Raw genomic sequence first — 14525 nt, 5'->3', positions numbered from 1 at the left:
AGGAATGCAAGATCCATCTTGGTTCATCAAGTTCAGGAACACCCATTATGCCATCTTTGATTGATTTATTTACTTCTACTTTTAACTCAAAAAAATTCTTCTGGACATTTCCCCTGCTGAGCCATCGCCCCTCAGTAAAGTGAAGTACATCCTCCTGTTTCCCGTTTTACCCATTGAACCTCACCTACGAGTCACATGGACCACATAGACATTGTATTATCAGAGATTTATAAATTTGAAATATATATATATATATATATATATATATATTTTTTTAAATGAAGCCATTTGCTAACCTTTTGAACTTTTACTTTCCAACCACTAAGTAGTTATCTCATAACTAGTTGCCCATATAAGCATGACATAGCATGTAGCTGGTAATTTATCCAACTAATTCTGTCTTCCAGGACCCAGTGAGTCCAGGTAACTGGTCTGACTCCAGCTCCTTCCTGGCCACAATCTCTCAGCCAGAGGTAGACAGCCTCTCCACCCTGGTTTCTGAGATCTCTGTCTCGGAGCATCGCAACAGCACCATAGCAACAATTGCCACATTGCTGGATGTTAGGGTTACCATGCCAAGCAGTTCAGGGACCATCTCCAACCAGACAGCTCTGTTTGAGAAGAACACCCGCTCTCAGCAGGACCAATGCTGGGAGACCTACGTTGGACAGGTACCCTCTTCTCTACATTAGTGGTCCCCAACCACCAGGCCGCGGAGAAATAAATGTCCGCATAAGCGCATTAATCTGTGCAATTAATGTTGCCAAAATGAATACAAAAAAATATTTTAACGTACCTTTTTTTACTTATGGTTCCCGGAAGTTGACCGCGGAAACAAAACGGCCGCTAGCTGCAGTCAGTTGTATCAGAGAAAATAATTAAACATCTTCTAGCTGTGCAGATGTCCGAGGGGTGAACAAACATTAGAAAACAACATAACGGAGCAGGTTTCAGCCTGGTTGAGTGGTGTAAAATGTATTGAACTGCACATGTTTATATATACATTGTTCGTCTCCAGGAGATGCTGAAGCTATCCATCATCGACATGATCTTTACGGTGGCCAGCATCCTACTCATTGACTTCATCAGAGGCTTGGTGGTCCGCTACCTAAGTGACTGCTGCTGCTGGGATTTAGAGAGCAAGTTTGTAAGTTTGAGTTTTAATCCCTTTTATATTTTTCTAATGGGCCCCGCAAATAAGATAAAACGTTTTAATAAGTCAGCTCTAGAGTCCATAGTTATTTTTTTCTGTGCAGGTCGTTTAGCGATTTGCCATATTTCTGTATAGGTCGAGGGCCCTCTTTCACTAGCGCTGGTGTGAGAAAATGATTTGATTTTGAGAAGGAAGTCAACTTGTCTTTGTAGACTGTCAAGTTCATGTACAAAATTGTCAACTTTCCTGATTGACCGAAAAAAATGAGCTCATCCCACTTTTGAGCTTCCATACTTCAGAATCAACAGCCATTTTTGCCACATGTTACATATACATATAGGAATTTGACTTGGTGAATTGGTGCAATATAATAATAAAATAAGAAAGTTTTAACAATATGTATGTTAAAAAACGTATGTATGGTCAATGGGGGACTCGGACTCGGTCCATGAGACCAACTGCTGACGAGAAAAAACTCTTGAGGTCTTAGTCCGGATGGACCGCAGCCTCCTGGTAGAGGGAGGAGGCTCAAAGAGTCGGTGTCTGGGGTGAGAGAGGTTGGCTACAAGCTCTCCTGCCCGCCTCAGAGTCCTGGAGGCCAGACGGTGATGGAGGAGCAGAGGATGGACTCGATGATGTGTAGTCTTCAGAGCGTTGCGCTATAAGTTGTTCTGGCTGCACCATGTCATCAGATGGTCAGACTCCCACCTGTAGGCGGACTCATCCCCGCCAGAGATCAGTCCATTGAGGGTGGTGTCATCTGCAAACTTCAGGAGCTTGACGGACTGGTGACTGGAGGTGCAGCTGTTGGTGTACAGAGAGAAGAGCAGAGGGGAAAGAACGCAGCCTTGGGGGGAACCGGTGCTGATGGACCGAGAGGCAGAGACATGTTTCCCCAGCTTCCTGTTGGACAGGAAGTCAGTGATCCACTTACGGGTGGAGTCGGGCACGTGCAGCTGGGAGAGTTTGTCCTGCAGCAGAGACGGGATGATGGTGTTGAAGGCAGAGCTGAAGTCCACAAACAGGATCCTGGTCTGAGCTCCTGTGGAGTCCAGATGCTGGAGGATGAAGTTGTAAACATACTATCCCCAAACCTAGCCAGCGGACATAAAACCTAAAAAATTGACGATGCTGAAGTCCCTTCGACGCTCGTTTAAAATTTTACAACTGCCGTAGTACGTGATCAGGCTGCAGTACAGACTTACACAGTGCTTCTTGATGGAGTATGCAGATTAGCAAAATGGCATCCAGCTCATATTTTTCCCTTTTCAACTCATCCTGGATTCTTTTCACCAGCGCATCATTTTTTTTCTCTGCTATGACTATTTTTTACGCTACGGCAACTGTGAGTGTGCACTTTAGCCTAGCTGTCTCAGTTTAGCTAGAAAAATAAATCCGGCACTTCAAAGAGTTAAGCGCCGATGTCCATGTGGACCGGCCTGCTCCATTTTCTGATCAGACAGTTCATTAAAGTGGTTTTCTCAAAACAAAGCTAAAATAATACACTCATTTCTGGCTTATCAACCCCAACGCATTGACTGGTTGGCACCCGCCACTATTTAAAACTTTTTGTTTGATGAGGACATACAATATCCATAGAGAGGAGGAGGTTGTAGCGCTGGGTGGAAAAGCCAGATATGTGTGTTTCTAGGAAATTATATAAAATAACTCGGTACAGTAGTTAAATAGAAAGGAATTCAGTTAAATAGAAGTGGTTCAATTTAATAATTAAATAAAAAACTAAATAAACTATTTAATTCATTAGCTATGTGACTAAACTGATGTTGAAGTTCTGAGCCCTAGATAATCTCCTACAGCGTGCTGTGGAGCTACACGTGCCTAACTAGCATTATGATGCACTTTCTTACAGCATGAAGCCTATGTTAGCTGGAGAGGAATGAGGAGAGACTCACCAGCTGTCTTGTTGTCGTGGTGCTGAGACTGTTGTTTATTAGGAGTTCTGTCCTCGCTAAAAGTTGTTTGAAGAAAAAGGTTTTCTAGCTATACAGCCAGTTCGACATATATTTTCCAGCACCATATTCTTCAAGATACAGACAGGTTGTTGTGTTTAGCAGGATTTAATGCAGGAAAATGTTGAGGTTTGTAAAACTGAAAAAGAGCACATTATAAAATGTAAGTGCATGGTAAGTACAAATTATATCTATTTAGAAACTAATGGCTGTTAACCAGCCTTAACCAGATACGAGTAGTTGAATACAAATAACAAATGAAATACACAGCACATTCTGTTTACTTTAGGATAATAACCACACAATAACACAATCACATGTAGTTTACAGAGAACCAACATCATGACTATATTGTATGGAGGACTAAAAGTGCCACAATTAAATAAATAAACACATCATTAAATAATTGCTTAAATGTGTGATTAATTAATTAAAAATAGAATTAAATACATAAATGTGTTAATACATGTGTCATTAATTAATTCAAATACAGATTCATGTTATGTAAAATACATATCCTACTTATTTCACTATTTACATTTACATTTCATGATCCTGCGTTGCAGTGCTTCATGAATTACTTAAAACTGTCAAACTGACCCATCAAAAGTTGGTAGGCGGAACCTAACGCCTGATTGGTTACCCTGTGTATCAAGTCAAGACAAATCAATTCCGGATACTGGATTGATGCAGAGCTACTAAACGACTGAATCCATCCACCCCACCGTGGACAACAAATCTCCACCTGTTGCAAACACATGAATTGTAATGAAACATCTAGAAAGATGTTTATCTGCTAATATCACTGACCTGATGAGCTTATGGTGGCCATCTATATGCCACAAAGAGTTTGGGCCAGGAACAAAATACTGCCGTGGCTAGGTACTCTACCAAAGCAATGGATCAGACTGGATTCGCGTTAGCCCCGCCCACTGACTTTGATGGGTCAGTTTGACAGTTTTAAGTAATTCATGAAGCACTGCAACGCAAGATCATGAAATGTAAATGTAAATAGTGAAATATGTATTTTTTATAAAACGAATCTGTATTTTAATTAATTAATGACACATTTAAGTACACATTTATGTATTTTTTCTAATTTTAATTAATTAATGACACATTTAAGTAATTATTTAATTGTGTATTTATTTACTTAATTGTGGCACTTTTAGTCCTCCATAATATTGTACATGAACTTAACATATATCAACGTAAACATGTTAATATAACTGTAAATTGTAGCAAACTAAACCACAAAAAGTGGAATTTTCATAATATGCCCCTTTAAATGAACTGTTGATACTAAAAATGTGGAAAAGTCAAGCCTTAATTGTTGTCTTGAGGACGTACATTCCTGCACTCATCTACAAGGTTTAACTGCTAGAACCTGGCAGCACATGCCCCCTCTGGATTAGCTTCAGTGAAGCTGGGGAGATGGATTCAAGTCCTTTTGAAGTCAGCTACCATTAAACTCACTGATTCACAAGCGGCTGACAATGAATAAGTGTCATGGAGTTCAGAGTAGTCCCCAGTTCAATTATCCTTTCTCGAGATGCATGGTATGCTATTCATCCCTATCCCATTTTTTACCGTAGAGTTAAATTGTAAATCTGTAAATTGAACATGGCATTTTTCTTGTTATTTGTCTTGTCCATTATCTCATTGTCTCATTTTCTAACTGTCCGATTTTAAGCAGCAACCATCATGTCAAATTCCTGGTATATTTTGGCAATAACTGTTCCTGATTCCTGAGGTACTTTTGTAAGTTATTTGCCTTTAACTATTAGGCCACACCCCTTGCATTTCCATTGGTCCATCATTTCTAAACACAATGAGACATTGACAAAGTTTACTCAATGTATGAAAGGAGTTCAAAAAATATTTTTTTCACAAAATCAAAAATGACAGAAAAAACAGTTAAAAGCATTTTCATACCATGATCGACCTTTTTGTACAGCATAATCAAGAGTACATGTGTGACAAAATTCAAGTCAATCAATGATTGAGGGATAAAAGTAAGTAAATGGGGGGGCGCTATGGAGCCATTTATTTTTACCCACATTTTTAATATGGAAAAGGCCTCAATTGAAGTGGATAATAAACTGGCAAAAATAATCTGGCTTTGTCCAACTTTCAGTTGGCTAAGGCCTGTTTAGCATTCATTTAATCATTTAAGGACTCTTTGGTTGACCAACTAAAAGGAAAACAACAACAATTAATAATCTTTCTGTCTTCTCAGCCTGAATATGGAGAATTCAAAATAGCAGAGAATGTTTTGCATCTGATTTATAACCAAGGAATGATCTGGTAAGTCCGAAAATGTTTTTAAAATATATTACAGAAAATGAAATATAGATAACAGACCATAATTCCACTGTATTAGCTAGGCTTTCACCAGTGTGTAATAGAAGATGTCATTCAGAGTTAATTGACTGGCTGGTGCTGACCGGCCTCCATGACCCTGTTTAAAGGAATGTGGCCTGCTATGTTCTCTCCATTAGACCCTTGTTTCTGGCTCCACTGCATCTCCTCAACTCATTTTAGAAATGCCACTTTGAAGCATTGAACATAATGAAGCGAAACCATGAGCCTTAGGATGTAATGTGTGTTATATGATGTGTGACCCCAGTGGCTGTGTGGGTGTGTTACTGAATTTTCTCTTTCTTCCGTCCAGGATGGGAGCATTTTTCTCTCCCTGTCTTCCTGCCTTCAACGTGTTGAAGCTGATTGGTCTCATGTACCTGAGGAGCTGGGCCGTCCTCACGTGTAATGTTCCCCACCAGCAGGTGTTCCGGGCCTCAAGGTGTGACATACATGAAACACACACACACACACACACACACACACACACACACACACACACACCCCATGTGGTTGTTTGTTGATTAGTTTTGTCTGATTGCTTAAGCACATTTTTTGTAACTATTGGCTATTTTTGCAAAACTCTACACACAAATAAGAAAACCTTTCACCCAATTATCAAAACATTGTAGTTGTCTTGCAAAAGCGAACACAGCTAGATTAACTCTTCACACCTTTGTAAAAATTGTGTTTTCGTATCAAACGGTAAACACAAGCCATCATCTACTTAGCACACAATGTGCCAACTACACACTGATGGTATGAATACAAAACACTTTTTGTGTGTGAAGTACTTGGGCTGTGATACGGCTGAGTCCAGACCGTGATATTCCCACTGCTGATGCCATGACTGTTTGAAATGATCCGGATGCCAATAGTTGTAATGAATCAACTGCTTGAATGGAATGTGAAATCTTTGATTTCTGCCATTAACTGTAATATTGTGTGACTCGTAATGGTTTTGTGTTCACTCAACTGAAAAAGTATGAGCCATTTCACCATCAGGCGTACGCGAGAAAACCCCCAAAACCGCATACGCCTGAAGTGTGCGCAAGACTTCTACTGCCGTCCAACAGCTCCATTTCACACGCCCGTCATAGAACACACTTGGAGGTTGTAGGCAAGAATGAAAATCTGTGGCCTGAACCCCACCTCTGGTTTTGTCAAAAAAAAGCAGGCAGAGGCAGCGCCATCCACTAAAATGTTGGTGACTCGAGGGGACTGCTAAGGACCAAATTCACGGGGCCCCTTTAAGGGAAAGAGGTGTCACCCTGATGACAGAGGGAGGTTAAAAGGGGGCAGGAAGTAAATGTTTGAGATGAGTTATTGGATGGGAATAAACGGCCACATGGTGCAGGATTTGTTTCCACATTTTAAGTCATTTTTGAGTAAAATGAATATGACGCACCACCAATAACAATCGAATCAGACCTATTCTATTGTTTGTAATGTGTTAAAAACAATGTTTTCTGTGCTTTACTTTTTATTCCAGATCAAACAATTTCTACTTGGCTATGCTTCTTTTCATGCTGTTTCTGTGTATGCTGCCCACCGTCTTTGCCATAGTGAGATATAGACCGTCACAGCACTGTGGACCATTCAGGTGAATCCTTGTTCACTGTGTCAAAAGATGTGTGAGGTTAAAAGGAACTGCTGGGATTTACATTGCCTATCAGTGGAAAATGGAAAATGTTCTAAAACTATAAAGCATCTGCATCCTCCTATCCTTGAAACAAACACATACTTAAAATATTTTATTTGACATGTAAAGTAATATTTAAAGTCTTTGTAATGACACTTTTCTTTTGTGTTTTCCAAAGTGCTCAAAGGCTGAATTAGACACAATCATTTGGAACTGAATCAGCATATCATCTATAGTCACTTCAAAGCAATGTTATATGTTATCAGAAAGCTAAACCATACGTTACCATAGACTGTAGCTTAGAGGGCCCCAACCTTTTTGTCAAGACACAAGACAAATGCTTCAAGAGGGACATGCACATATAATTGAGAAAGAATCCTGTCATTTTTCAAAATAAATAATTTTTCCGAAAGAAAAGGCAAGTGGTCCATTGGTTTCGGTGACCTCAGCTGCCTGCTGTAGCTGATGCTGTCGGCCAGCATCGATACAACTGTCGGTTGCCTTTTTGCATTTTGTATTCTGTTTTATGTCCACAAGGTGGTGGGAAGGGTGCAGCTGATGATAGGAGAGAGGAAGTACTAGTACTCATATTTGTGCAATATGAGGAGCTGCTACCTGAACTCTAAGGTTCTGTTTTTTTTGTTATTTCTAAATGTTTAATACATAAAATTACTTTAATGTGTGTTTCAGTGGCCAAGAGAAGATATATGACATCATCTCTGAGACGGTGGCCAATGACTTCCCCCTGTGGTTCAGTAAAGTAATGAGTTACGTCACTAGCCCTGTCGTGGTGCTGCCAGGCCTGCTGCTGCTGTTGTAAGACTAAACAAACACACACACATGCATTGCCATATTTATTTTTCGGTACATACTTTTTGGTGAATGCACAGTGTACAAGAGTAATTGGGAAGTATTTCCATTTTTGTGTTTGAGTGAATCAGTTTATAGTGAAAAAGATAAAGTAAAGCAAACTGTCAAAGCTAAATAAAACTCAAATTGAAAAGCAACAAACAAATTGGATCAGAAGGGTTCTATAACATACCTGAAAAGTGATAAGGGCAATAATATCCTTTTCTTTGGTCCAAATTTTGCCAGAGAGAGCATGGTTGTACTGTGACCTCTAAAACGATAAAGACGAAAAAATGAAAAAATGGGACCTGAAATGCATACGTTTATGGACACGCCCAAATCGTGTTTAGTAACTCTGCCAAGGATAATCACAATGACTACATTGTGGATCACGACCTGGGAATATTTTAACTAGTTTGCCGTTAGCAAGGGAAGTGACCATCGTCGTGAAGATGACTTAAACAATTCAGTCCTCATCTTTTAAACTACGAAAATATTCAGCCCACTATAAAAGGTGGAAGGAGTAAGGTGCAAGGAATGGAAGAGAAGATTAATAGCATTAATGAGCCTCTATGATACACCAATCAGTCTCAGGGGTATTAATCCCAAATAAATAATGTCTCATGTTGCCCTATAGTAAGAAATACGTTCTGGATGAGCCAGGCCACCTATACCCTATGGGTGTTGAAAAAAGACTGTGCTCAATTGTGGCAACTTACTTGCCTAAACAAGAATACATACCTGCAAACTTATCGCAAACTTAACTTTTTTTGGAGTGGGGGTCAACTGGCCACCCAGCGTTCTGAGTTTGGAGTGAGACAAAAAGAAAAGGGGATGACATGATCTTCGCAATAAAATAGTCTTGGTCTAAACTTTCATTCTTTCACTCCAAATTTAAGGTACTGCTGATACTTCATTAATATCATTATTAGAGTCCAAAGCAGGACTCCATTTAGGGTCTCCAAAAAGTCTGAATATTCCCAACTGCTGTTTGATGCATACACACAGAACACATAGCAAAGACACCAGCATTTGTAACTTATTAGGAATAGGTGGGGTGCTTCCTGAAGAGAGAAGAGCTGTGGAGCAGGGACTCTGCACAGAACTCTGCTTTCAAGGTGGATAATTTGCTCTCCACTGAGGATGTTGAAAGAGGTCTAGTCAGCTTGATTGGGTGAGAAACCCATGTTTTCCAGATTTTTTGAGTATGTCAAGTGTCACAATCTGGCTCTTAGGTAATGACAAATACAGCGAAGACACCACTGTTAATGAGAGATACGTCTATTTGTACTCAAACAAAGAAATAGTATTCATTGTTGTCAGACCAGGCACTCTACATCAGGCATTCTGCTTTCTAAGGACAAAGGGACAAAAGCATATTGACTGTGATTAGAGACAGGGGCCGTCACACAAGGCACAGAAACGGGAGGGTTTTTTTCATGGCGAGGACCGTGTCTCCACGTCAATAGTTTTTGAAAAACTATATCATCAAAGAAGTCTTAAGGCTTTTATTACATGTCATTTAGTTGATGCTTTTATCCAAAGCAACTTGCATTGCATTTTAACCCATGCGTTACATTTTGCCTGGGGAGTGATTAGGGGTTAGGAGTCTTGCTCAGGGACAATTTGACGTGGCACATGGAGCAGCTGGAATTCGAACTGCCAACCTCGCGGTTCCCAGCGCACCACGCTTCTCCATGCGCCACCATCGCCCTTTGCCAAATTTAAGGTTGATCTGATTAAATAGCTGAGTTTCAAATAATATTACTCCATTCTAACATGTCATACCTGAATTAAGGGTATAAGCAAGACTAAGGGAGGAAAAAAATACACAAATACAACACACCTAACATGTCATCTTTTGTCCTGGTGTGTTTCAGCATGCTGATATACTATCTCCAGGCCATTGCCAGATCCCTCAAATTTACCAACAACCAGCTGAGGATGCAGCTCCAGACAGTGAGTTTCTGATGAATCAATTGCAAAGTAGTTAAATGGTAATCATGTTTGTCTCTTTTCTAGTCTTCTGGCCACTCAAAGCTCTTTAACACTAAATGTCTTTACCCCGATTCCTACAGTGCTGACAGGAGGTCCTATGCTGTATTTATTTCAACCATTCATCCCTAAAAGAACACAATATCTTAATGTCTGTATCTCTTTCAATTGTACCACAATTACATTCAGCAGATTCGGTTAACACATGGGTGTTCAAACTATGCACATACAGAAAAACATACAAGGACTGGGCCATGTGAGCTATATACTGCCTCACTTCTAATTGTCCTGTATGAAGGGAGAGACAAGAGAGAGAAATAGGGGATGTGGATATTTTAAGCTTATTACGCAAATAAAATATTGGGATTGTTAACACATCAAAAATGTTTGTTAAAATTTGTCATCAACTTTAACTGACTGAATTATTTTAAGTAATTGGGCTTATTAACGAATGAAAACTGTGTATTTTTCCCTGTAATGGGAAGGATGTTGGCTCAGTGGGAGCAGTGATGCTGCGCTTTGGTCCGAAGGAAAGCTGCCAGCTCAGGAGAAGGCTTGGTGGTTGAGATGCGAAGGACGTCACAGAGATGCTGTCGGTCATTCTGGTTCTCAGTCTGCCTTTATTCAGCGTCAACAGAGAGAATGTCTGCTCGCAGATAGACTCATCATTCGTTTTGCGTCTCATCAGAGGCAACTTGGCCTTTTCCAAACTCTGGTAGAAGTCCGGTAGGGAGAGAAGCTGATTCTTCAGAGAATCATCACACTGCATCAGTTCTAATTGCAGACTGTCCTCCACTACTTCTGCATTCAGTGAAAACGGAGCCGTGGGATTTCCTTCTCAATGACGGAAAAATCTTGTAAGCGCTGACTGAATTATTTCATGAGGGATGAGAGAGACACACATTCTCCCATTTTGGCATTTGGAAATGCGTATTTGATTTCGGTCAGCGTGGGGAAGTGCGCTACATTGAAGTTTTGCAGTTGTGACTCGAAGAGACGGAGCTTCGTGCGGAATGCGTTCCTGTGCACATTCGGCTGTGGTACCAGCTACTCTTCGCCTTGTCTGTTGTCCAGGGTGTGGAGATGATCATTGAGATCAAGCCACCCCTGGGTTAGCCCTCACGACATGACGAATACTGTAGGAATATTACCAGTTATATTAAACAGTGATAATTTATCTTTCAAGGCTGAGCAAGAACTTTAGCTAACTGCCCTTGATTTCATGGAGAGTTTTGTAGTAAAACAGCAAGACAGTAAACCCTGAATTGCTCCTGAAGACCATGTGAATGCTTAGTTATGTATGGCACGGGATAGTTGCACCTTTGATGGTAGCTCTTGTCATCAGTGCATGAATAGGTGATTGGCATGTTGGATTAAAGTGCTTTGAATGAAAGATTTTCCAAAGGGACTCAGGAGCCCGTAAACACTACAATTTTTGACCAAATCCAACACAAAATTTAAAGAAATTAACGTAGCTTGCTGTAGCTTTAAGTCAAAATTTAGAAATGATTTAAGGTGGAATTTTTCTTTTAATCTCGTCAGGAGCGGACAGATGACAAGAAGAAAGTCCTCCAGATGGTTGCAGGTATCTCCTGTGTTTGTTCTTTACTGTTTGTGTTCCATTATTTATTCTAGTGACTCTCACCATGTAACATTTACCCCATCTTAGCGAGATTACAGGCTCCAGAGGCTGCAGCTGACAAAAAGGCGGATCAGCAGGAAAGTGACATCACGAGCCAGGAGGCCTCTATCCACACTGCATCTCTCAGACGGAACGGCAGCGTTACAAACTTTACTTTTCCTGTTCGTCATGGAAACAGCATCGACACTATCACACAATCAGCTTCTAGGACGGACCTGAACAGAGGAAGTGTGGTTGGATCAGTCACAAGTCCGACGGTGACCATGCTGCCCAGACACAGGCCGGAACACATACCCAGCAGGTCTGACTTACATTGATATATTGGGTTTTAACAATCAGACTTTTTTTTTTTTTTTTCAGTCTTGAGAAAATAGGCATCCTCTGATATGGTGGATACCATGCCATGAAAAAGTGTTTGTCTGGTTTATTTTTGCATATTTGTCACACTTGCATGTTTCACATCATCAAACATTTTTTATACTAGACCAAGATAAGCTGAGAAAATACAAAATGCAGTTTTTAAATGAAATTTAATTGATTTTTGGAGAAAATCTACATGGCCCTACCTGAAATACAAATGTTCTCCTAACCATATTAACTTGGCGGCACACGATCAGTGTGTTGAGGAAAGACCAACTCAAAAGCCCCACAAAAATTTGGGATAAAACGTGCCGGTTTTCATCCACGTCCTGGTTGTGTGTCCTTACCGCTGTCCTGGGTAGCGATGTTAACTTTAACATGGTGTTAGCATGTAGCTAACTAGCTAGCTAAACATCCCAATGTATAAATACAACTCCTGTGATTTGAAGAGATCTCGCAATTTCTTGAATATAAAATTGTATTATTCAGTCTTACCTTAGTAGCTAACAAGGTTCTCTAACCGCTTTCAGTTTCTTTTTTCATTTTGAGGAATGATATTCTGTTGGAAGTGATAAATACGTGTATGTTACAGCAATGTTTTTTTATCATGGAATAGTCCTCGTGTAAACCTGCTGAGTATCGGCTTTAAAGAAACATACCAGTGTTTTTGTAAGAACATTTTGGCAAAATTTATCCAAAGTGACTTACAACAAGTGCATTTCAACCATAAGGATACAAACTCAAAACAACAAGAAACAAGAAAGTGCAATTTCATTAAATTACAACTTGCTATAGATAAGAGCCATTGTAAGTACAATTTAAATGCCACAATTTGTTGGTGTTTTTAGTCAATGTATAGACTAAAAACAATTCATACCAAGGTGTTTTTAGTGTATTCATTTAAGGTCGCTTAAACCGTGATTAATTATTCATTGCAGTGTACATTTCTCTTTCATTTGGGAAGAATTGCATTGCGAACATTTCATCAAGCATAATCCAAAGATCTTATTCCAGCAATGATATTACATAATAGTCATCCATGCCCATATGTGTTGTCCTCTCTTGTAATTGGTTCCCACCAAATGGTATACAATCTCCCAGCTCACTATTCTGACCCCCTTTACAGGAAGGCAATACGCTCCATACATCCAGTAGAGGCTGCCGGGATCGTCACTGCACAGACATATGGAGGAAGGCGCGGTCTCACCACCCGCTATGTAATTGTCAATGAGCACGAGCCCCGGAAGAAGCTGCTCCGCTCCTCCACACGGATCCCATGCCATTACCTCTTGGAGGAGCCTGCAGAGGTCCTTGAGGTGTACCCACGCAACATCAAACGCTACACGCCCCGCAGCGCTCACCACCAACCATTTGCTCACCGGTCCCACCCATCGCAGCAGCATCTGAGTGAGGAGGAAGAGGAGGAGGAAGAGGGAAAAGGCAGGAGAAGGGTGGCGTCAGGGAAGGCTCATCGGCCCCGCCCCCGCTTTGACCTTCACCAGCCGCCACACCTGTACATCGGGGGCCGTGTGGAGGGCCACGTGTCCGTGGTGAAAGGCGGCCACAGTCGAGCTCGAGAAAGATATGGAGAGCAAGGAGACGATGAAGAGGAGGATGGTGAAGGAGAAATGGATTGTGGAGATGTCGAGTCGAACTTTCAGGCCGAGGTCAGCGTGAGAGGAGCCGACTCGCTCCTTGTCCGAACCAGGCGTCCCATCCATTCGCCAGGAAGACACCGTCAGTCCCCGGCCAGGACCAGGCACACGGAGTCTTTTGTGAAGCCCAAGATGAGAGCAAAGCTGGAGACCCCTTTGACCGAGTCAGACTCAGCCTCGGTGGCCTCCAGCAGCGACCAGCAGAACAGCAGCAGTGACCAGTATATTCAGGTCCTCCACAACAAGGAGCCCCATCTCAAGGCGGATGCCAGGCAAGAGAAGCTGGCCAAAAAGAAATTCAAAACCAGCTTGGATTTAAATGTTATTGATTCAAATGATCTTGTCTGCACCAATGTATGACATCTTTTCTACAATGATGTCTTCTGTTTAAACATTGACAATATATACACTACTAGAGTACAGTGGGTTTGAAAGCAAAGTCAGAATATTATCATCAATGTGATTTTTTTGCTCCAATTTGTGTGGTCTTGTAAAATTTTAAACATGTACATGTACTTGAGTGAATTAAATGCGTTGTTATAGCATCGTGTCCATCATTCAAACCATACTGCACTGCAGTTATTGGTGTCTGATGAGCTATCAACACACAGTTTGTATAATGACACCGGCTTCCCATCCGATCACAATGGAATAATCGTTTTTAATTGAAAATGTTTGAAATAATACATCGTTTTCGATGTAACGAAGTGAACACTCCAATTCCCAGCCTGCTTTGTGCAGCATCCGGTTCGTGATGCATCGAGACTCGGAGACTTTTGCCTTCAAAATAAATTATATGATACATTTTGCTTCCGTAAATATTTTGCCTCGTAGAATAGCGATGAATGTTTCCGATGAAATCCATTAAAAAATTGAAAATGTAATGAAATATTTACCA

General features: G+C 40.8%; 1 protein-coding gene across 1 annotated transcript in view; it reads left to right on the top strand.

The window, feature by feature from the left end:
* The window catches only part of LOC119198931 (transmembrane channel-like protein 3), a 46928-nt gene extending 32528 nt beyond the window's left edge, over positions 1-14400 (top strand). The window contains exons 13-22 of the mRNA XM_037456546.2: positions 408-671; positions 1019-1147; positions 5363-5430; positions 5798-5926; positions 6977-7087; positions 7817-7942; positions 9856-9934; positions 11513-11555; positions 11640-11913; positions 13099-14400. Coding sequence (XP_037312443.2) covers positions 408-671; positions 1019-1147; positions 5363-5430; positions 5798-5926; positions 6977-7087; positions 7817-7942; positions 9856-9934; positions 11513-11555; positions 11640-11913; positions 13099-13987 — 2112 coding nt within the window. The 3' untranslated portion in view covers positions 13988-14400. The remainder of the gene's footprint in view (positions 1-407; positions 672-1018; positions 1148-5362; positions 5431-5797; positions 5927-6976; positions 7088-7816; positions 7943-9855; positions 9935-11512; positions 11556-11639; positions 11914-13098) is intronic.
* Positions 14401-14525: the final 125 nt, after the last annotated feature.

Source organism: Pungitius pungitius, chromosome 4 (genome assembly GCF_949316345.1).
Source record: "Pungitius pungitius chromosome 4, fPunPun2.1, whole genome shotgun sequence".
Classification (NCBI taxonomy): Eukaryota; Metazoa; Chordata; class Actinopteri; order Perciformes; family Gasterosteidae; genus Pungitius; species Pungitius pungitius.
The sequence above is the reverse complement of the archived record's forward strand: the minus strand, read 5'-3'. Positions and strand labels throughout refer to the sequence as shown.